The following is a 21,648-nucleotide window of genomic DNA, read 5'->3' on the forward strand; positions in this document are numbered from 1 at the left end:
CGGATTCCGCGATGAATCCGGTTTAAGGTACAACGAAATCACGATTTTTAGTTTCATTTAGTTTTGCAATTGGTTTATATTTTATTTTGTATTATTAATAGTTTTCAAGTATTTTTTTCATTATTATTTGGGACTCGGGGGCGAAAGTCCCTTATTTTTTAAGACTTTTATATCCTGTTTAGTTTTTAGTTTTGAGTTTAACGCGACGCGAACGAACGACCCGAAGTTACATTATTATCACACGTTCCCCCTTGTTTGGTTTTGTTTTTTGTTTTTTTCTTCTTCTCCGAAACGAAATAAAAAATAAACACAAACTTAAACGAAGTTTGCATTTAATTACATAATACTATTACTTAGATTTACTTGGTTTACTCATCATCTTCATCATCATCATCAGCTATCTTCTTAATCTTCACTTTATTCTGACTGAGTTTTGGTTTTAGTTTCTCTATTCTCCCTATTCTTTTTTGTTTTTGTTTTTCATTTGTTCCGCGACAATTTCAAAGACTTTTGTTTCCATTTAGTAGTACATTGTTTTTACACCCTAATCATAGTACAATTGTAAAAAAAATAAACAACATACAAATTTCTGTACATTAGAAATGATTCTTTTGGGGGGAGGGGAAAAAGGATCTTACGCAAAAGACGAAAGCCTATACAAAACGTAAATGAAAGCAAAAGTTTGCGATGCAAATTATATGTATGTATAGATGTATGTAGTACTCGCATAATGATTAATTTAATTACACTTGTCCCTATACAACGAAAAAAAAAACTATATAATAATACTTTAAAAAGTGATCAGTCAATTGTTTTTTGTATTCAGTTATTCAGATCGCACAAAAACAACAAATTATCATACTCAACGAAATCCTAATCTCAAATTTGTTTTCCCTATTCATTCTTCTCTTTAAATTAAACGAAAATCTATAATTTTGTATATGAATATCATCCGTAGTAATGTGTATGTGTGTGTAGTGTATAAGTAAATTGTTGTATCTGTAACAGTTGCATTTTTGTATTATTGTAATCCTTGTATTATTTTCTTTTTGTTTCTTTTCTTTGTTTCCATTTTTTTTTTGGTTTACCCGACGAAATACCACGTGACGATTGACGATTACCGAATTTACCGATTTTACGAACGAACGGACGAGAGCGGCGAGATTACGCGAACGCGACGACGAACCCGAAACGCGACGAATTTTTTGGTTTGTTTTTATTATTTATCATAATACATGAAAGCGTTGAAGTTAATAATTGTGAAATTCAAATCTTTACTTGATGAATGCTGTTCTATGGTGTTGTTTTATTTATTTATATATTTTTTTGTTTGATCATCAGTCTTTATTTTGATTTGTAAGAGTTTTGGTTTAGCTGAAACATTTCCATAATTTCTTTCATTTTGCAATTTCTATTCATTTTTTTGTTGATTTCACAATTAGCCCAGCGCTTTCAGTTTATGTTTTTATTGATTTACCGCGACACGAGTTTTCGACGATCGAGTTGTTTTATTTGTTATTTTTTAATATTTATATTACCGCTTGGGGCACAACACCCGTGTGCTTGCCCCGTCAATTAATTTCCCTATTTTTTCTTGAGGCTGTGGCTGAGTGTATTGTTGGATTGTTTTGGGTATATCTATATATATATGTATATGTCTCTATAGCACTTGCATCCGGTTAAGTACGACCGGAACACATCATTCTATCTATGGATATACTTCATCTATTGATACTTGAGCTGAACAGACGGACAGGACAGGACTGCCTAAAGAAGCTCTTGCCAGATCTAAGATCTGCCTAATATTTTCTCTCCTTCTCCTCTTGGATATACATATGCATGCATGCTGGATATCTAGCTCAATCTCTATAAGATATAATATATATATCGATATAGTATGTGTGTGGTTATGCGTGTGGTTATATGGTTTTATGTGTGTTTTTTTGCTGTTTTCAATTTTCAATTAATTAACGTAACATTCGAACAGCATCGAATCGGATAACTTAGGGCTGTGTTAAAGATTAAGACGAAGCCGGGCAAACGTTGTTGCTACGACGCTGGCTTGTACATAATTGTCTAGTTTTTAGAACTCTGTCTCCTGTCTGCTCCACTCCGCACTGCAACACTCCACGTGCCTTGATTCGCCTTAAATGTTGTACATGGTGACCAGGCGCTCGGCCAGTGTTGGCGGGAATTGTTCCACAAATCGACGCCAATTTTCCTCACCCACCTGTGTCTTGAAGCCATGGAGAATCTAATCGATAATAAATCAAATAAATTAGCAACATTTATGCAATAATATTTAAGTTTTCCCTTACCTTTTGTATCATTTGATGCAGATCTTGTGGCGGATTCACCCACGAGGCAATCGCATCGCAAAAGAATATGAAATCGGGCACCACGCCAGCTGGATTCACCGTGATCATATTACACATGCCACGAAAGGCCGAGTCTTTCTCATCATTGTCCCTGATGTGACGCAACGATGTGCACCTGGATATTTCGAATGTTTTCAACAATAATGTTTAGTAAATAATAGATTGGCATAGGGGCAGCGAACGCAGGCACGAAAGTTCAAAGGTAAAACGTTTGAAATTCCCAGTCAATTTTGTGAGGCGATGAGAGAGAGTACAAATGATGGAGGGAAGTGTCTGGGTGGGATTGTTGGTTTGTTTTAGTGTTAAGCATAATTTACGGTTTGTTATATTGGAAAAAGAAAGCATAATCTAGTGGAATTGAATATAAAAACGTGTTACACACCACTGTCGTACAAATTCGGGCAAATAAGGAGCCACTTCAACCGGGCACACATAACCTAGACGACCGATTGTTATTGCTAAAATGAACAGAAAGAAAAAGTAAAAGAATTTGAAATCAGATAAAATCATACATTTAACACACAGATACATACATATACATATATATGAAATAAATTAATAAATTGCACAGATATATTTCGATTCTTAATTATCCTTTGTATATCTATGCATGTGGTACGGGTATGTGAATGAATTTCGATTCGATTTAAGTTCGTTTTGCTGCTGCTGCACAGAACATGCAACAATTAACAGTAAATAAAGACAGAAACAAGTATTGAAATATTCCACATACACACATACATACAGAGATATATTATTAAATAAATATATTTATTGTTAGACAACTTTTTTGTAGTGCAATTTCGAGGCCCATCGAACCACTCACCTGTGTTCTCCAGCAGCGTCTTGGGCGTATTCGGTCGATTGATTATAACAAACAAATCGGTGAGCACTAGATGGATGTACTGCTTCGTTTCCTCACCTAGGAATTAAAGAATAAAATATTAGTCTTCGATTATAAAGAAGGCTCCATGGCGCTCCCCTTAAACTCACCCAATTTCATGCAAATCTCTCCTATGGCCCAAGTGGCATTATTGCACACCGAAATGAAATCGGGATTCAGATTTTGGCCCAAAATGGGAAAGAATTCGGCCATAAATGGATGCACATGGGGGAAACAGGCCTTGGTTAGATCTCCCAGCAGTGCAAATGACGATTGGCGCACCTAAAAAATTCCATTAATTTTCAATTACGAAAACAGAAAAGCCTCGCTTGAACGCACCTCGGGGAGAACATCCTGCATGCATTGATAGAGCAGATGCATTATGTTGCTATTGGCCACCAGTGTCTCAATGTGACGATCCAGACCCTCGGCTAGGCCCGACAGCAGATCCAATGCCACAATCATGCGCTCCTTGTCCGGATGCTCGAACGCTTGATTCTGTTTGCAAAGCTGCAAAAGGAACTAAAAGTAGAATCAGAGATTCAAAGGCAGAGACAATGAGACGTACCATTTCCTGGTTAATTGTTTGCTCAATGAGGGATATGCAGCGCCTGTAGACCGGATCGCAGTAGGGTAGAAAGCCGGATTGCAGCGCTGTGGCAATGCTCGAGAGGCATTCCAGCAGTGGGAACAGATCCTTGTCGTCGTCCTTCAGCAGATTCCACTTGTCGATCAGTGGCGGCATCAGAATGTCAATGTATTGCGACTTGTTTAGATGGTGGCCCACCGAATCGGCCAGGGTGCCAACGGCATCGTATAGGATCAGCAGATTCTTGTGCTGGTACTTGGAGAAGGCAAAGACGAGCGTCTTGAGGATGTACTCCAGGTAGGGCACCAGCTCCGTGCATGCCTCCTCCTCGAGGGTGGCAAAGGCCGAACAGGCTGCCTCCTGCACGCGCTTATTCGAGTCGAGAATGCGCTTGAGCAGCTCCTCCATGAGGGGCTTCAAGTATTGATCGTGCGGCTGGCCGACCACCCAATTGGCGTACCTCGACAGTGTCCAGCAGGTGATGGAGCGCACCAGGGCCTTCTTGTCGGACAGGCAGCTGATGAGGTAGGGAATCAGTTCCGGCAAATGTTGAATCATTCCCTGCATACAGCCCTCGGCAATGGCGCCCAGGGCCAGGACACCGCTCTCCTTGATCACCCACTCCTGGTGGAAGAGCGTCTCCTTTAGGATGGGCAGCACAATGGGCAGACAATCCTCGCGGAACACATTGGCCAGAACGTCCAGAGCGGCCGCACTGCACTTGCGCAGATTCCACTCCGACAGCGAACTGTCATCGTCCAGGCCATCGTCGTAATCATCGTCATCATCCTCGCCGGCTGCACCCGCCCCTCCACCGCCCGCCTCCTGGCCACTCTTGATCGTGTGTGTGCGGGACTTGTGGAATCGCGGCCTAATATCCTCCTCCCGATCCGGCACCATGTCATCCTCCTCCACGTTGCCCTTGAGCAGGATAATATCAATCTCCGAATACCTCATGCCGCGCACCAGTATGGGCGCCAGCTGCGCCAAATAGGGGGCCAACACATCCTTGCAGATGCTCTGCTCGGCCAGCGACAGCCAAAACTCGGATGCCTCCAAGGCGACACCCTCGTCAGAGTCTTGGGTGCGCAGCAGCATGTACTAAAACGGACACGTGGAAGATGTTAAAGAAGGCCAAAAAATGGGCAATCCTGTGAGCCACTCACCTCTATGATCTGCGACATGTGTGGCATCAATCGATCCATGCGCACCTCGAGCAGCATGACGAGACCGTGGCAGACGTTCTTGCGCACCTCGTGATCCTCATCGGACGACAAGTGGAACAGATTCTCAATGAAGCTGTCAATGTTGATCATCAGCGCCTGGGAGCGATTGATGATGAACTGATTGATGCAAGCAATCGCATGGGAACGGATCTTGGGGCTGGAGTGCTTGAAGTACTGCAAGAACTTGGGAATCATTACGTTCAGGGGTCTGTTCAGGGCAGCCGAGTCCAATATCTCGGCGGAATCTTCGCATATCTTCTGCAGAGCACTAAATGCACCCTCGCACACATTAAAGTCTGGATTGTCGAGCATGTCGCAGAGCGAGGGCAGCAGCTGGGGCCAGTTGTGGAGCCCACCATTGCTGGCAATCGTCGTGATCAGAATGCCCACTGTGGCCCGTATTAGGGGCGAGGTATCGCCCACCGCCTGCAGGCATTCGTGTTTGATGTACTCCACGATCTCTGGCTGCAGATTGCTGCCATGCATGCGGATGTTGTTCTTTAGGATGAGGCCGCTCAGTGAGCGTGTCGGCTCGTCTTCCGTTTTTAGTTTTGTCAGCACATAGATGAGATAATTGTTGAAGTCTGGATACCGATTGAATTCCTCCAGTTTCTGCAACACATAAAATTAGCACATGTGATCCCTTTCCTTTCCCCTGTTGCGCTTGCTCTTACCATTTGTACGGCCATTTGGGTCGCTGTGTCCGGGGATTGAGATTCTTTCAAGATCGCAATGATCTGCTGCAGACCGTCTCCTTGTGGTTCCCACGTCATTGTGCAGCTCTTCTAAAAATGCACACACAAACTTGAATTTTCGCATTCTAATTCTAATTCGGCGGCAAGTTGAATGCCCTCACGAAAGGGTAGGGTAGAGGACGGACGAATGAACGGACGGACAGGGAGACACTTTGTTCGAGGCCACACTCCCCTGCCCAATACATTCGCACTATCGAACACACACACACCCTCGCGCGCACACACACAGACACTGTGTAGTCTCGCGCAGATGCACATGTATTTTGCAGTACATATGTGCATATAATATTTACATCATCTGCAAATCGCCCTAATCGCATTTATTTTAAGTATCTCGACCCGTGGTTGCCTCCCTGCGGTGGTTTTTTTCAAATGCGTGCGAGTGCGAGAGAAAGAAATGATTTCGGGGAGCGCACAAGCCACACAAAAATTTCCTTCGAGAACGAACACCCGCCTACCCACCGCCATATTCCATTAACAGGCATTTTGCAACGGAAAAACACTCTATGGGACATTAGATCTTGCATTTACTCACCTTTCCACTTTTTGTTGATAATTGGGATGTGCGTTAAAACTAATTCACTCGAAAATTACTTGAACTTTTTCTACAATTTTCTCTTTTTTCACCTTTTCTTTGCACAATTATCAGGGTTGTGTGGGCTATCGAATATTTTCGATTACTTATTTTTGCTATTCCCACGGAGACGAGACTTCTGGCGCGAAGAACCATATATGTTTTGTTGGATGTATAGATATGTAATATTTTAATTTAATGTTTATCATGGAGTGCTTGATGTTATAAACAATTACTTGATGTTATAAATTGCAATTGTCACATTTGTTACTCCCAATACGGTCATACTTAGTGCTGGCAGCGGTGTCAGTCGAGTGGTTAATCGAGTAATCGCAGTTTCAACCCTAGTACCAATTTTGGTTTAGGTTTGGGGCCAGACAGAAGACATTAATTTTAAACAAAGGACCCAGACCACGCTCTTCAGGACATTCATCCCGGGGTCAAACAAAGCCGCGTAGCTTACAAGACAGCCGAGTGAAAGTTTTCCAACTTGTCGCGTTCCAACATCCGTCGCGACCGGACGACATCATGAACAAGCGCAACCATGTGAGTGGAAAAGCAAAAGCGAAAAACTCCAGACAAGACTGAAAGTAAATTAAATTATTTTATCGGTGAATATTTATTGCAGATCCGCCTGCCGCCAGAGGTGAATCGGCTGCTGTATGTGCGCAACTTGCCCTACAAAATAACATCCGATGAAATGTATGATATTTTCGGCAAATTCGGTGCGATACGTCAGATCCGTGTGTAAGTTGTTGGCCCATTGTGTCTCGTGTCTGCAGCATCATTAATGGCTTTCCCTCTCTCTCTCTACGTACAGCGGCAACACACCAGAGACACGCGGCACAGCCTTTGTGGTGTACGAGGACATATTTGATGCGAAAAACGCCTGCGACCATTTATCCGGCTTCAATGTGTGCAATCGCTATCTGGTTGTGCTCTACTACCAGTCGAACAAGGCCTTCAAGCGTGTCGACATGGACAAGAAGCAGGAGGAGCTGAACAACATCAAGGCCAAGTACAATTTGAAGACGCCAGAGGCACCCTAGCCACGGTCATAGGCGTGGCCACAGGCGTCCGCAAATTGGTTCACATTTTCCACAGTTTCGAACACTTCTTGATATACAAAAATTTTGCTATCTACTTGTAGATTTATTTTGATCACATTTAAGTATCATTTTAATCTAAACTCATTATCATCCTCCATCCAACCATCCATCACTCCATCTATCATATGAGCTGGCGGACACCGCGGATAGTTTTCCGTGCGTGCCCGCTCCAGTTTGCAATCATTTGACGACATTCAACCACTCTCTCATAAAATAACAAGCAAGTGAAAGTAAAAAATACAAAAAAATCGCAAAAACTTTAATTCTGCATTTTGCTGGGACACCCGACACCTCTTAAAATGTAACTTAAATCAGCTAAAAGTCTTTTAACAATGGGCTAAATATTAACCAACAATACTTTCTGCTCAGTCTGCAGCCCAACTTCAAGTTGTCTCGGCCGCTGCCTGATACTTTTCGTATGTATTCTGCTCCTTCTCCAGTGCCCGCTGCTTTTCCAGATCTTTCAGTTCCTCCTTGGCGGCCTGGGCTATCTCCTGGCGCAGCGCCTCCACTTCGCGCCTGCGCTCGGACCTCTGCAGCAGCTTCTGGCGCGCTTTGTCTGTGATTTCCTTGGGCGGCTTCGCTGGCCGTGGTGGCTTTTCGTCGTGCACCTTTTGGTGGCGTATGAGCGCCGCCTCCTGGCGGAAGTGTGTGCCGCAGGTCTTGCAGGCGTAAGGCTTCTCACCAGTGTGTATCCACTCGTGCTGCTTGAGCGACTGCGAATTGGCGAAGCGACGCGAACAGAAGCGGCACTCAAAGTCTTTGACCTTCTCGTGGATGCTCTTGTAGTGGCGCTTCATGTTGCCCAGATTGTTGAAGCCCTGATTGCAGCCCGGGCACAGATGCATGCCCTCCTTCTGCACGAACTTGGCCTGCGGCGGCGCACTGGAAGGCACTGAGACGATGGGTATGGGATTCACCACGGTGCCCGCCAGCTGGGCCATGTCAACGCGCTCCACGCGTCGCGGATCCCGCGGAATTGTGGCCACCGATTCGGCGCAGACTTTCATCAGGTGATTGGCATCCACTTGGACTTGGTCCTGGTCAGCGCTGTTCGTCTCTCCCTGCCGCTGGCGATACGTCTCCAAGGCACGCTCCACGCTCTTCTCGTGGATCTTCAGGTGTTTCGTGAGGCTTTCGGTGTAGAGGAACTTCTTGCCACAGACCTGAAATCAAAGGAGCTTTTAGCTCAAAATATACTCTGGAGGATGTCCCTGTCCTACCTTGCACTCGCAGCGCTTCTCTCCCGTGTGCGTCATCTCGTGGATCTTGCAGGCATGCGACTTGCCGAACGTCTTCCCACAGTACTGGCAGGCAAAGTTTCGGACCTTCTCGTGTACGATCTTCACATGATTGTCGAGCGCTCGCTTTGTGTGCGTGGCATGGTCGCAGGTGGGGCACTTGAACTGCTTCTCCTGGGTGTGGGTCAGCATGTGCTTGCTCCACTCCTGGCGCGTGGTCTTGCCCACGCCGCAGTACGGGCAGACGTAGTTCTTGATGCCCGCATGCCGCAGCAGATGGTTCTTCAGGGCGCTATTTATGTGGAATCCCTTGCCGCAGATGTTGCAGGGGTACGGCAGCTCCTCGCCCGTGTGCTTGTACATGTGCTTCTTGAGTGCCACCTGACAGCGGAAGACCATGCCACACTCGCCGCAGGGCTGCTCCGCCCGCGGTGCACTCACCCGCGTCTGGTTGTGCACCTTCTTCAGGTGAATGGTGAGCAGCCGCAGGCGGGGAAACAGCAGCTTGCAGCCCTCCACGGTGCAAGGTATCTCATCGGCTTTCCTCGTGTGCGCATAGTCCACATGCAGACGCAGTGCACCGGCTGTGGTGAAGCCCTTCCGGCATGACTCCTCCGCGCACTGGAAGGGCAGCAGATCGTTGTGGTACTTCATGTGCTCATCGAATTTCGATTGTTTCTTGAACTTTTGCTGGCAGACGGTGCAGGTGATGATACGACGCAGGCGACGCTCTTCAGGTGGAATCTTTTTTCGCTTTGCCCGCTCCTTGGACAGCAAACGATGGGCCAATGGCAGTTCGTCGTCGGTGGAGCCATCCGCAGTCATCTCCTCCTCGTCGTCTTCGTTCTCTTCGGAAGTGAAGTCTGAGAAAACGCTCTTGTCCACCGTCACCAGCATCTTGAAGACCTCCTCCTCGTTCTCAATCATCTCCAGCTTGTGATTTAGCAGCGGATCATAGCTGGCCTGCTCCTCCGGTCCCACAATCACCTCCGCTGGCTGCTCGGCCACCGGCTCCAACAATTCGATGGCGACGATTCTGTTGGCGGCCACCATATCCTTGAAACGTTGCACAGAGTCAAGGCATACTTTTTGGAACGCTTGCAGGTCGTTCAGCTGCCCAAAGCATCCATTGCAGATGCTCCGGGGAAATCCATCCTGCTGGTCCACATCGAGGGCGGTGCAGAGTGTTAGCTTTTTGGCCAGATCTGGCTCCAGAAACAGATCGTGGGCGGGGCCCTGCTCCAGGCACGTCAGGCAGAGGCGGCATAGTGAGTGGACGGGATATGGCTCCCGTGCGACCATATCCATGCAGGGAAAACCCGAGCTGCGATATAAATTGCTGACAAAACAACACAAATTTACGCGTTTTTAGAGATGTATAGCTTGAAACAGTGCCGATGGGTCTAGCGGTTTAATCTATCTCAACGGAAAAATGCAGATCTGGCTAGAGCTAGCTGCTCTTTGTTTTTTTAGACATTACTATAGCAATTGAATTTAAAGGAATCTTCTGGCTGTCGCAATAGAAACCACGATGCAGTAGAACTATTCCTTAAATTTTTTGTTACCATTATTAACTGCATTTATAAATATAATATTTAGCTTTTTTTCTCTGTCCTGCGTGCCAACACTGACACTTTGTACCGAGTACATGTCTATTAGTATCGATACTTGTATCTCGCACTTCTCTTATTGCCACTCGCCCATTTTTCGCTGACGACGAGTATATACTATTTTTTCTGTGTCAATATTATTTTTATTGCTGGCTGGCCTGGAAAAACGCAAAAGATAATCGCAATTGTTGAAAACGCTGCCGCAGCACACAAACCGCAACATGGACATGGGCAGGACATATTCGATACACACGCTGTGTCGCGTTTGCCTGAACCACTTGCAAAACGATGCCGCATACGATTTGTATCTGGTGCCAGGCCTGTCGAAAAAACTGTGTCTGTGTACGTCCCTCTCCGTCGAGCAGAACGATGGCTTTCCCAAGAACCTGTGCAGCAATTGCTACACCAGGCTGAACGACCTGCACGATTTCCAAAAACTGTGCGTCGACTCGGTCCAGAAGTTCCAGGATCTGGTCGCCAGCAACGTTTTCACCTGCCAGACGAACTTCGATGTGCTGGATCCCAGTTCGACGGCCCACGATCTGCCAGGAGAGGACGAGGACCACATCAACTTTGATCCCCTATTGAACCACAAAATGGAGCTGATTGAGAACGAGGAGGACGTGTTCAAGATGCTGGAGCATGTGGACAAGGAGGCCGAGGAGTGTGAGAACGAGAGCGTCAAGCAGGACAAGGTGAAGGCTTCGCCCAGCAACGCTCTGCGAATGTTCGACGATGACTCCTCCCTGGAGAGCGGCAATGACAACGACAGAGATGTGGACTTTGAGCCCAACAGCAGCGACGACGACATTCCTTTGGCCCAACGCATGAGGGGAACCACCCAGTCCCAGTCCACCCGCACACCAGCCAAGGCCAAGCCCAAGCCCAAGAAGAAGCCCAAAGTGGTGGACTACGATGACTTCAGCAGCACCACCTCCGACTCGGACGACGACGATGACTCGAACAGGGAGAAGCCCAAACGCAAGAGGATCCCAGCCGATGAGCGGCACCTTCATCGCATCATTGACTGCCACATTTGTCATCAGAAGTTCAAGAAGGCCATCCGCTACGAGGAGCACATGAAGTACCACAACGATCTGCTGCCCTTCCAGTGCAAAGTGGAGACCTGCCGCAAGGGATTCACCACAGCCAATGGCCTGCGCATCCATGTGGACCATGCCCACACCGAACTGTCCGAGGTGCACCATTGTCCAGCGGAGGGTTGCGAGAAGACGTTCCCACGCATCAGGCTGCTCACGTTCCACATGAAGAAGGTGCACAACATAACGAAGTCGGCCGCTCCGCTGCGCGACTTCCCCTGCCCGGAGTGCGACACCGTCTTCCGCTGCCCCACGGCCCTCAAGAAGCACATGTACAAGCACACGGGCGAGGAGCTGCCCTACCCATGCAACATCTGCGGCAAGCGGTTCGTGATCAACAGCGCCCTCAGGGACCATCTGATGCGGCATGCGGGCATCAAGAATCACGTCTGCCCCTACTGTGGCGTGGGCAAGACGACGCGCCAGGAGTGGAACGCTCACATTCTCACCCACACCAAGGAGAAGAAGTTCAAGTGCCGGCAGTGCGATCACGCCTCGCACAACAAGCAGGCCCTGTCGAACCACATCAAGGTGGTGCACGAGAAGCGGAAGGACTTCGCCTGCCAGTACTGCGGCAAGACGTTCGGCAAGTCGCACGCCTGCAAGGTGCACGAGCGCAGTCACACGGGAGAGAAGTGCTGCGAGTGCAAGATCTGCGGCAAGATTTTCCTCTGCGAGAAGAGCCTGACGAAGCATCTGAAGACGCACGAGAAGCGGGATCTGCCGCCGTCAGAGCCGCAACGGCAACAACAGCTTAACATTCCCATTCCGATACCGGGCCAGATGCAAGGCGATGGCCTGGGGAATCCCAATCCCAATGCAAACAGCAATATTAATCCCAATCAAAACGAGGACATGCTCAAGGCTTGCGCTAGCAGTGGCGGGCCCGCTGCACCGCTGCCCAAGCAGAAGAACTCCAGGCGCGTCCAACGGGTGGACATTTCCCAGCTGGCGGGCACGGCCGTCAATCCCATACCGTCGGTGTCGGTACCGTCATGGTCGCCGCAGGTGAACTTCACCAAGAAGGAGGGCCAGCACATCTGTCCCGGCTGTGGGCGGGGCTTCAACAACATTGGCAACATGAAGCTCCACTACAAGATCATCCACGAGAAGGTGAAGGACTTTGCCTGCCGCTTCTGCCCCAAACGATTCTCCAAGGCGCAGATACTGCGGCACCACGAGTGGATCCACACGGGAGAGAAGCCCTTTGAGTGCAAGATCTGTAACAAGCATTTCCGCCAGGAGACGGCCCTCAAGAAGCACATCAAGACGCACGAGAAGCCCGGTCGCCGTCACGTGCCGGAGAGGAGTGCACCCACGGTGCCCACATTCATGAAACTGGATCCCGAGGCCGAGCCGAGGAACTACGATCTGTATCAGGATCCGGCTGCCGAGCGGGCGGCGGCCACCGCCGAGCTGCTCGCCCATCAGATGGAGGAGAACGAGGCCAAGCGGAAGGCGGACATCGAGCGCCAGAAGATCGCGGCGGCTGCCTGCGAGCAGCTAACGAAGCTGCAGAAGCAACAGGAGATTATGAAGGCCACAACCTCCTACGACGGCTACTACCAGCAGAAGGCCGAGGCCGATGGCACCAGTTTGGATGCCCTAAAGATCGATCATGTGTAGAGAGTGGCAGGCTTCCTCATGGCTTCTTAATATACCGTAAGATTTATATTGTATAATTAACTTTTACAGCGCAAACTGTGCTCCCCCCGGAACATTTGTCTTCTGCCCTCGAATTGCTCTCTCTCTCACACTCACTCCTCCCTAGTTGAAACGGAATAGAAAAACTTCATTTATTCGAGTACATTTAAACGAATGAAATTTAACGATTTTTTATATGTATACATATGAATTTGTGTATCTTTATGTTTTTTTATTATGTACTACATACATAGACAACAAAAAACACAATCTCCTGTGCTTACTTAGAGTAAATGGAATTAAATATTACCTACATTACATACATATAAACAAGGCTCCACTTATTTCATACAGTTGGGGGGATACATACACATTTCTGCAGTGTGTGTGTGGGGTTGTCGTACAGTCAGTCCCACTGTCTAATACGCCCTCTCGTACCCTCTCTGCATGTGTGTGTAGGTACATACATATGGGACATACATACATATGGTATGGGAAAGCAAAAACCACTTTGCTGCCGATCGATCGAGCAGAAAAACCCCCTGAAAATGTAAATGTACGTTGCGGGGGGTGGGTGGTGGTTGGGTTGCAATATGTATGCTGCTGTTGCAAACATTTGGGCGTAATCATAATACCCCCATTAAAAAAGGTATAACAAAAAACTTCCATCCCTATGCATGTGTGGGAGCGGTGCTAGTGATGTATCATTTCCAGCGAGTATTCGGTCCACTCTGTAATCGAAACTCCCAAGTATACTAGTAAAATTATGTGGTACGTGAGATTACGTTTCATTCTGTGCACAGACATTTAACCATTATTATTAATTATAAATTATATTAATCTTAAATATATAAAAATTTAAACATTAACGCCAATAAATATAAAGTATCGACTACAAATATATCGATAAATTGATTAACATCCCTATGTATAATATATATATGTGCAGCGAGCGATACCTATATATACACACGTATATAGATACTGTGTTAGATTTTTCTCAACGCAGAATTTTTTTTGCATCAGCTATTAATTTTCAAAATTGAACGAATTGAATTGGAAAAATGAACGAGGGGAGTCACTACTCCATACATACGGTATGCCGCACCTGTCTGAGCACCCTGGATAACGGTACGGCATACGATCTCTTCTTGATCCCGGGGCTGGCCAAAAAAACTCTGCGTGTGCACGTCGCTGTCGGTGGAGCAGCAGGATGGTTTTCCCAAGAACCTGTGCATCTCGTGCTACTCGAAGCTGAACGAGCTGCACGATTTCCAGAAGCTGTGCGTGGACTCGGTGCAGAAATTCCAGGATCTGGTGGGTAGCAATACCATCACGTGCCAGACGAACTTCGATGTGTTGGATCCTAGTCGCGCTCTCGCAGACCTGCCGCCCGAGGACGAGGACCACATCAACTTCGATCCACTTCTAAATTCCAAGATAGAGATCATTGAGAACGAGGAGGATGTGTTCAAGATGCTGGAGGATGTGGAGAAGGAGGTCGAGGAGGTGGAGAAGGATGAGCTCGCCTCTGCCGAGTTCAACGACTCTTCCTCCGAGGAGAGCGACGAGAGCAGCGATGATGACGTGCCCCTGGCCCAGCGGACTGGACGCGGAAAAAGGCGTGGCCCCAAAGCCAAGGTCAAGCGTCCAAAAGAGGATTCCGACGAGCTCAGCTCGCTCTCCTGGGACTGGGACTATTCCGACGGCGACAAGGGCAAACCCAAGCGCAAGCGGATTCCCGCAGCCGAGCGACACCTTCATCGCCTCATCGACTGTCACATTTGTCATCAGAAGTTCAAGAAGGCCATCCGCTACGAGGAGCACATGAAACACCACAACGATCTCCTCCCCTTCCAGTGCAAGGTGGAGAGCTGCAAGAAAGGATTCACCACGGCCAACGGGCTGCGCGTACACGGGGAGCACGCCCACACGGATTCATCGGCCATGCACCCGTGCACCTACGAGGGCTGCACCAAAACCTTTGCCCGTCCCGTGCTGCTGAGCTTCCACATGAAGCGGGTGCACAAGGTGGAGACGCCCCAGCGGGACTTCCCCTGCACGGAATGCGACAAGGTGTTCCGCTGCCCCACGGCTCTCAAGAAGCACATGTACAAGCACACGGGCGAGGAGCTGCCGTTCGCCTGCGAGATCTGCGGCAAGCGTTTCCCCATCAACAGTGTGCTGCGGGATCACCTGCTGCGGCATGCGGGCATCAAGAACCATGTCTGCCCGTACTGCGGAGTGGGCAAGACCACGCGCCAGGAGTGGAACAAGCACATTCTCACCCACACCAAGGAGAAGAAGTACGAGTGCCGTCAGTGCGAGCACACCTCGCACAACAAGCAGGCCCTGGCCAACCACGTGAAGGTGGTGCACGAGAAGCGAAAGGATTTCGCCTGCCAGTACTGCGGCAAGACGTTCGGCAAGTCGCACGCCTGCAAGATCCACGAGAGAAGCCACACGGGAGAGAAGTGCTGCGAGTGCAAGATCTGCGGCAAGGTGTTCCTCTTCGACAAGGGCCTCACCAAGCATTTAAAGACGCACGAAAAGTCCGATCTGCCCAGGAACCAGAACACGGCCAATCCACTGGCCGATCCACTGGCCGATGGGGCAGCCTCTACGTCAACGATTGCAAAGCCCAGCCCCCACCTGCGTGGGCGTGTGGAGCGAGTGGACATTGCTCAGCTGGCGGGCACTGTGGTGAATCCCATACCGTCTGTGAACCTACCGTCGTGGTCGCCGCAGGTGAACTTCACCAAGAAGGAGGGCCAGCACATGTGCCCGGACTGCGGCAAGGGATTCAATCATGTGAGCAACATGAAGCTCCATTACAAGGTGGTGCACCAGAAGGTGAAGGACTTCTGCTGCCGCTTCTGCCCCAAGCGGTTCGCCAAGAAGCAGTATCTGCGCCATCACGAGTACATACACACCGGGGAGAAGCCGTACGAGTGCAAGGTGTGCGGCAAACACTTCCGCCAGGAGCAGGTGCTCAAGACCCATATGAAGGTGCACGCCAAGCCGCCGAGGCCGCCACTCAAGCCCAAGGAGCCGGTCGCACCCAAGCCGGAGACGGTGAAGCGACCGCATCCAAAGAATTATGAGCAGTACCAGGATCCGGCTGCGGAGCGGGCTGCCGCCACCGCCGAGCTGTTGGCCTTCCAGCTGGAGGAGAACGAGGCTAAGCGGAAGGCGGAGGTGGAGCTGCGCAAAATCCAGGAGGCGGCATTCGAGCAGTTGAACAAGCTGCAGAAGCAGTCGAACACCTACGATGGATTCTATGCCCAGAAGGCCGAGGCGGAGGGCGCCACCGTCGATACATTCAAGTTGGATCATGTCTGAGAGGGCAGCAATAAAACTCTATATGATTATTAATATTAGTAATATACACGTATATTATGTGTGTTTTCTGCTACTATGACCATAGCTTATATATAGTATTTTTAAATGTATCATTTATTCGATTTGCTTTATTTTAAATCATCTTTTTAAATGTGTGTTTTACCTTTCGCTTCGTGGCACTCATTTTTGGGTTTCTCTATGAAAAATGAAACTTGGGCAACGTAGAAATTGGAGTTAGATGAACTGTGTAGCAAAGTTGCAAGACCATATCCACTTTAGGCATTATATATTCCCAAAACAAGGAGTTTTTTCAGAAGTTATGGTTGTAATTGTTATTTTAATTAAAACGATTAGTTCGTTTCGCCTATCGCACAATAAGACCGATAAAATTGATAGCTATCCTGTATATCGATGAGTAGAATCCGATTCATTTATATGATTTAAAGACTTAAAACCTCAGCAATTTATGACGAATTAATCAGATAAGGTTTTCTTATCTGAAATCTATATATTTTTCAGAATATTACCTCCCTATACGTATATCATCAGCCAAAAAAAGTATATCGATATATGAAAACAATAAATGAACATCCCTAAACAGCATTCACGAATGCTTCCATCGCGCTCGCGCTCAAAACTGCAACATTTTATTGGAAGATTTCACGTGGCTCTAGTAAATAGAGTTAATTCGTGCTCCTTCGCCTGCCGAAGATGAATCCTGGAATTGTTTTATGCGAAATTGCAAAAGAATGTGTGAGGGAGGCATCGCAATTCATTTATGCCAAAAAGGGTTGGCAGCTAATGGACTTCTTTGGACCGGAGCAGGCAGAGATACTCTTAGAATGCATTCAAAAGTGTGAGTTGAATAAAAGTCTACCCCAAACTGAATGATTCTCATTTACGCACTAGCAGGCGAAGAGGCGCGTCCTCGGAAATTGGTCTTCAAGGCCATCAAAAAAGATGCCGAATGGATTTTGGTGTTGTTGCAGCAGGCGTCCCACGCTAAAATCCGTCCGCTCGACATGGAAATGGGTGCCACACTAATGCCGATTGTGTTCAAGGATTTCAGGCTGGAGAGCAGCTTGGATTTTGCAGTGGCCGAGCAGGAGAAGATCTCCCAGCGACCCCTCAAAACTTATGTTTCGTCGAAGCTGTACGACGCGCTCTACGACAGACATCAGACGATGCGAGAGGGCAAGGACAGGCCGCTGAATCTACCCGACTGCTTCCAGTCGAAGCTGCGCAAATACCAGGAGCGCAGCGTATGCTGGATGCTGAGTCGCGAGCAAGAGTTGAATGAATTTGCCGGGAACTACTCTGTGCTCCAGGCGGTGGATGGACACACTCGCGTGCTGAAGCATGACTACTGCCTCGAATTCTATCCGTTTCAGGAGGAACTTCAAAAGATAGCACTGCCCCCGGGTGGCATTCTGGCGGATGAAATGGGCCTGGGCAAGACGGTGGAGTTCCTCGCCATGATGCTGCTCAATCCGAGAGCGAAGGGCACATTCAGCAACAACTACTGGCTGGAACTACTAGAGAGCATCTACGAGAATGTGCCTCTGAAGCAGCCGCGACAGCAGAGGGAACTGTTTTGCATCTGCAATAGCAAAAAGGGCAAACGGATTCAGTGCAGCAACTGCCGTCTGTGGCAGCACGAACTTTGCATGAATCGCAGTGGCGAGCAGGATCCAAATGATCCTCCATATGTGTGTCCCAGCTGCTGGTCGGAATTGGGAGGCACGCGTCTGGTAGAGTCTGGAACCACCATCATAGTCTCCCCCAATGCCATCAAGATGCAGTGGTTCAACGAGCTGCAGAAGCACATTTCGCCAGCTCTAAAGGTTCTCTTGTATCCCGGTCTGCACTCGGGTTCCTGGTACAGTCCCCTGCAGCTGGCCGAGTACGATGTGGTGCTCACAGACTATCTCATTCTTCGCAGTGAGATTTATCACACAGCGGACTACAAGTCCGATCGCCAGATGCGCCACCAACAGCTCTATTTGCGTCCTAGCTGTCCTCTTCTCATGGTCAACTGGTGGCGTGTCTGCCTGGACGAGGCTCAGGTATAGAAGAACACCCTCCGGCAGCACCTCTTTCCGTATATTCTAAATGCATTTTCCCTACTTTTTAGATGGTGGAGAGCAGCACCTCGCAAGCGGCTGAAATGGTGCGAATGCTGCCGGCCGTAAATCGTTGGGCCGTCACGGGCACCATTGACGATCTGCCGCCGCTCTTGCAGTTTGTTGGCTTCAATGAGGCCTGCCAGCCAGCGGCTGCCTGGCAGACTGTGGACAAGTCCTTCCAGCTGAACTACAACCCAAAGCCATTGCTGGATCTGCTGGAGCACAGGCTGTGGCGCACCTGCATGTCCAAGGTGAAGCACGAGCTGGGCATTCCGCCGCAAACGGAAGTAGTCCATCGCCTGGAGCTCAGCAATGTGGAGGCCCTGTACTATCGCGAGGAGCACATCAAGTGCCACGATCACTTTCGCGAGGAAGTGGCCAAACATACGCATCACAACGAGGACAACAGCTCCCGCCTCGCCTCCATTTCGCCCCAGCTGCTGCGCTACATTCTGAAACCATTTCTGCACATACGCAAGACCTGCTCGGTGCCCGTCGTGCACAACAATGCGAACATCTCGCCCTTGATGGATCCACAGGAGCTGCTAGATCATTTGATATCGAACAACGAGACCGAATGCAAGAAGGAGCTGCGCAGCTGGGCCTCCTCCTACAATGGATCGGCGGCCATTTACTTTATACGCGAGAACTATGGCCAGGCTGTTAGGCAGTACAAGCTCCTACTGAAACTGGCAGCTGACTACAACAAGGACCATATATCGTAAGACATTTAGCGGCAGCTGCTCAGGGATTGATCACTAAAGTATAAATCCATTTCCATTTCTTTGCAGCGTGGATAGTGTGCTGCAGATTCATGCGCTCTATAATATCCTGCAAGCCAACGATCTGGCTGCTCCTCAGTTCAAGTTATCCGACATCGAGGAGACCACCTATCAATCAATGATGAAAGCGTTCGAGTGGAAGTATCTGGATGACACCTCCAGAGTGCTGCAATCGGCACTCAATGCCTACCAGCTGAAGATAGCCGAATATCAGACGCTGGAGGAACGTTTCAGTGGCAGCATTGTCGAATTTCTGGCCACGGTGGTCAACTACAAGGACTCGCTGCACGATGCCATGTGGAACAAGGTGCGCGAGGAGTTCATCAAGCAAAATATCTCTGCTGATAAATTGGAAGGTGTTCAGTCCGTAAGGGGCATTGTTTACGAGATTGAAATGTGGCACCAGCGTCTCGAGGATCTCAAGTCAAAACTAATTGCGGAATTTGAGTTTCTAGAGGATATAATTTGTCGGGCTGTGTCGACAGTTCAGGCGGGAGAAGCCCTAACAGCGGACATCACGAGCTTTATTGGGAAAGTCTCCGATTGTCATCTGGCTGAGATTATGGTGAGTGTTTTGCAGCTGCAAGTTGTAACTTTTCTTGACTTTTCTTTCCTGCAGGATGATGACAACAAAAAGGAGCCGAAAAAGAAACCCAAAAAGCCACTTGCCCCTTGTCGCCTGTGCCAGATACGTGAGACGCTAAATAAATTCGAATGTCTGCTGCTGGCCAAAGTGGAAGACGAAACCGAAGGCCTGCAAAAGCCCAGCATGGAGATTGGTCTTCTAAAAAGTACAGAAACAAATTCCCTAATCAAATCTTTGACTAATGTTTCCGCATTTCTTTGCAGTAATCTTTACATTCGTGCGCGGAAAACCAGAGTTCAGCGATTACTTGGGCGAATGTAAAATCAAATTGGATTTGCTCAGCTGCCTGCAGGGTCTGGCCAAAGCCATGGCCAAGTACTGGATCGAGGTGGAGTACATGGTGAAGTCATTCGATGAGCTTGAAATGTGCAAGATGCGCATTCTGCTCACCGATAATCCCAACGAACAGTCGAATTACCGCATCTTGAGCGACCAAATCGATGAGCAATTGGAAACGAATCTGCACAACCTGGACATGGCACAGCGTAACTTTACGCGACTCAGTGGACGTCTGAAGTATTTGAAGCATCTAAAGCAGGACACGAGTGCCGCGGTCTGTCCTATATGCCACACCGATGAAGATCCTAGAGTAAGTATAAACCATAAATCACATAGAAATGTCACTAATTGCTGCACTCTTCTTGCAGTTTGTGATGATGGTTTGCGGCCACTTCCTGTGCGAGCACTGTCTGGCCGTCATGGAAAAGAGAACGTCCGTGGGCAGCACCAAGTGTCCCATTTGTCGCCAGAATTCGCCACAGTAAGTGAGGGTTTCCCCCGTCTCAATGCTGGCTCTGACTTTTGCTTTTTGTTTTGGCAGATTATATCGCTACATTCGTGATGGTTCGATCAAACCGATTACCGGCAACTTTTCCACTAAATTTGCCTGCATTGTGGAACTGATACTCAAGATTAAGGCTGTGAATCAACGAGATAAAATACTCATCTTCTCCCAGTGGCAGGTGATCCTCGACCACATAGCAATTGCTCTCAAATTAAATAAGATTGAGCATCGCAAGTGCAGCAACAAAGATTTGCTTGAGTTTAAGGTTCGTTTGGGAGTGCTTTACTCATGATTATCATCCGCTTTAACACGTTAATCTTTCTTAGAGCACGGACAATAATATCACCTGCCTGCTTATGCCTTTGTCGCGTGGCTCGAAAGGTTTGAATTTGATTGAGGCCACACATGTTTTTTTGGTGGAGCCAATTCTGAACCCTGGCGATGAGCGGCAGGCCATTGGCCGCGTACATCGTTTCGGGCAGACAAAGTGAGTTATATATTTGATAATCAGAGTTCCCTAATTCATTTTATGTCTGCCCTAGACCCACTACAGTGCACCGCTTCGTCATGAATGGCACAATTGAGGAGAACATTTTGAAGCTCATTACTTCAGCGGATGACAGCCAAACTCTCGGCACACACTGGGATCTCGGCAATATGACGCTGGATAGCTTAAAGAAGCTTTTTATACTGACATCGAATGTGTGTTCGATTTAGTGTATTATTAATTAAATATTAACCCTTTAAGGAAATTATTTATTTAAGTAAAATAATTTATACGTGACTACATTCCCCCCCACACATGCATAATTCGTATAAAGAATAATTATACACACGACTTATTGCTGTTTTGTAAAAA

The 21,648-nt window shown here is 48.1% G+C and overlaps 6 protein-coding genes across 7 annotated transcripts; 4 read left to right on the forward strand and 2 right to left on the reverse strand.

Moving 5' to 3' along the window:
* Positions 1-325: 325 nt before the first annotated feature.
* On the reverse strand, positions 326-6,517 carry LOC117895249 (transportin-1-like). The gene is made up of 10 exons (XM_034802764.1): positions 6,367-6,517; positions 5,751-5,861; positions 5,017-5,688; positions 3,830-4,951; positions 3,601-3,771; positions 3,372-3,543; positions 3,205-3,300; positions 2,761-2,836; positions 2,319-2,493; positions 326-2,254 (listed from the first exon to the last, which is right to left on the reverse strand). Exons 2-10 carry the CDS (start codon positions 5,847-5,849, stop codon positions 2,147-2,149), a joined length of 2,691 nt encoding a protein of 896 aa, XP_034658655.1. The 5' UTR covers positions 5,850-5,861; positions 6,367-6,517; the 3' UTR covers positions 326-2,146.
* A 226-nt stretch (positions 6,518-6,743) lies between these two features.
* Positions 6,744-7,777, forward strand: LOC117895263 (splicing factor 3B subunit 6). Its single transcript, XM_034802786.1, has 3 exons — positions 6,744-6,951; positions 7,034-7,152; positions 7,226-7,777. The coding sequence occupies exons 1-3, from the start codon at positions 6,934-6,936 to the stop codon at positions 7,452-7,454; spliced, it is 366 nt and encodes a 121-aa protein (XP_034658677.1). The 5' UTR covers positions 6,744-6,933; the 3' UTR covers positions 7,455-7,777.
* On the reverse strand, positions 7,746-10,147 carry LOC117895254 (zinc finger protein 14 homolog). Its single transcript, XM_034802771.1, has 2 exons — positions 8,738-10,147; positions 7,746-8,680 (listed from the first exon to the last, which is right to left on the reverse strand). The coding sequence occupies exons 1-2, from the start codon at positions 10,061-10,063 to the stop codon at positions 7,898-7,900; spliced, it is 2,109 nt and encodes a 702-aa protein (XP_034658662.1). The 5' UTR covers positions 10,064-10,147; the 3' UTR covers positions 7,746-7,897.
* A 315-nt stretch (positions 10,148-10,462) lies between these two features.
* LOC117895251 (zinc finger protein 668) lies at positions 10,463-13,367 on the forward strand. The gene has a single exon (XM_034802766.1). It carries the CDS (start codon positions 10,587-10,589, stop codon positions 13,089-13,091), a length of 2,505 nt encoding a protein of 834 aa, XP_034658657.1. The 5' UTR covers positions 10,463-10,586; the 3' UTR covers positions 13,092-13,367.
* Positions 13,368-14,062: 695 nt separating this feature from the next.
* On the forward strand, positions 14,063-16,503 carry LOC117895252 (zinc finger protein 665). The gene is given in 2 exon segments (XM_034802767.1): positions 14,063-14,278; positions 14,280-16,503. Coding segments are annotated over 2 exon segments (2,277 nt in total). The 5' UTR covers positions 14,063-14,173; the 3' UTR covers positions 16,452-16,503.
* Positions 16,504-17,044: 541 nt separating this feature from the next.
* Positions 17,045-21,563, forward strand: LOC117895247 (E3 ubiquitin-protein ligase SHPRH). Of its 2 annotated transcripts, none has more exons than XM_034802758.1 (10): positions 17,045-17,307; positions 17,361-18,517; positions 18,586-19,298; positions 19,369-19,924; positions 19,979-20,150; positions 20,209-20,594; positions 20,653-20,765; positions 20,826-21,054; positions 21,116-21,276; positions 21,332-21,563. In XM_034802758.1, the coding sequence occupies exons 1-10, from the start codon at positions 17,163-17,165 to the stop codon at positions 21,504-21,506; spliced, it is 3,807 nt and encodes a 1,268-aa protein (XP_034658649.1). In that variant the 5' UTR covers positions 17,045-17,162; the 3' UTR covers positions 21,507-21,563. The 2 variants fall into 2 exon arrangements, with proteins under 2 accessions (XP_034658649.1, XP_034658651.1); XM_034802760.1 differs by having other exon boundaries at positions 17,364-18,517; positions 21,332-21,562.
* The last annotated feature ends 85 nt before the right edge of the window (positions 21,564-21,648 follow it).

The sequence above is a fragment of the Drosophila subobscura genome, chromosome J (assembly GCF_008121235.1).
Source record: "Drosophila subobscura isolate 14011-0131.10 chromosome J, UCBerk_Dsub_1.0, whole genome shotgun sequence".
Lineage (NCBI taxonomy): Eukaryota > Metazoa > Arthropoda > Insecta > Diptera > Drosophilidae > Drosophila > Drosophila subobscura.

Bases quoted from the DNA above. Each gene is read 5' to 3' on its own strand.
- LOC117895249 (XM_034802764.1), bottom strand. From the start codon at position 5,849: ATGACGTGGGAACCACAAGGAGACGGTCTGCAGCAGATCATTGCGATC. The intron at 4,952-5,016 runs GTGAGTGGCTCA...TGTCCGTTTTAG, and splicing joins ACATGTCGCAGATCATAGAG to TACATGCTGCTGCGCACCCA. The intron at 2,837-3,204 runs GTGAGTGGTTCG...TGTTCATTTTAG, and splicing joins GACGCTGCTGGAGAACACAG to CAATAACAATCGGTCGTCTA.
- LOC117895263 (XM_034802786.1), top strand. The intron at 7,153-7,225 runs GTAAGTTGTTGG...CTCTACGTACAG, and splicing joins GCGATACGTCAGATCCGTGT to CGGCAACACACCAGAGACAC.
- LOC117895254 (XM_034802771.1), bottom strand. From the start codon at position 10,063: ATGGATATGGTCGCACGGGAGCCATATCCCGTCCACTCACTATGCCGC. The intron at 8,681-8,737 runs GTAGGACAGGGA...CTTTGATTTCAG, and splicing joins AGAAGCGCTGCGAGTGCAAG to GTCTGTGGCAAGAAGTTCCT.
- LOC117895251 (XM_034802766.1), top strand. From the start codon at position 10,587: ATGGACATGGGCAGGACATATTCGATACACACGCTGTGTCGCGTTTGC.
- LOC117895247 (XM_034802758.1), top strand. From the start codon at position 17,163: ATGAATCCTGGAATTGTTTTATGCGAAATTGCAAAAGAATGTGTGAGG. The intron at 18,518-18,585 runs GTATAGAAGAAC...CCTACTTTTTAG, and splicing joins TCTGCCTGGACGAGGCTCAG to ATGGTGGAGAGCAGCACCTC. The intron at 21,055-21,115 runs GTTCGTTTGGGA...AATCTTTCTTAG, and splicing joins AAGATTTGCTTGAGTTTAAG to AGCACGGACAATAATATCAC.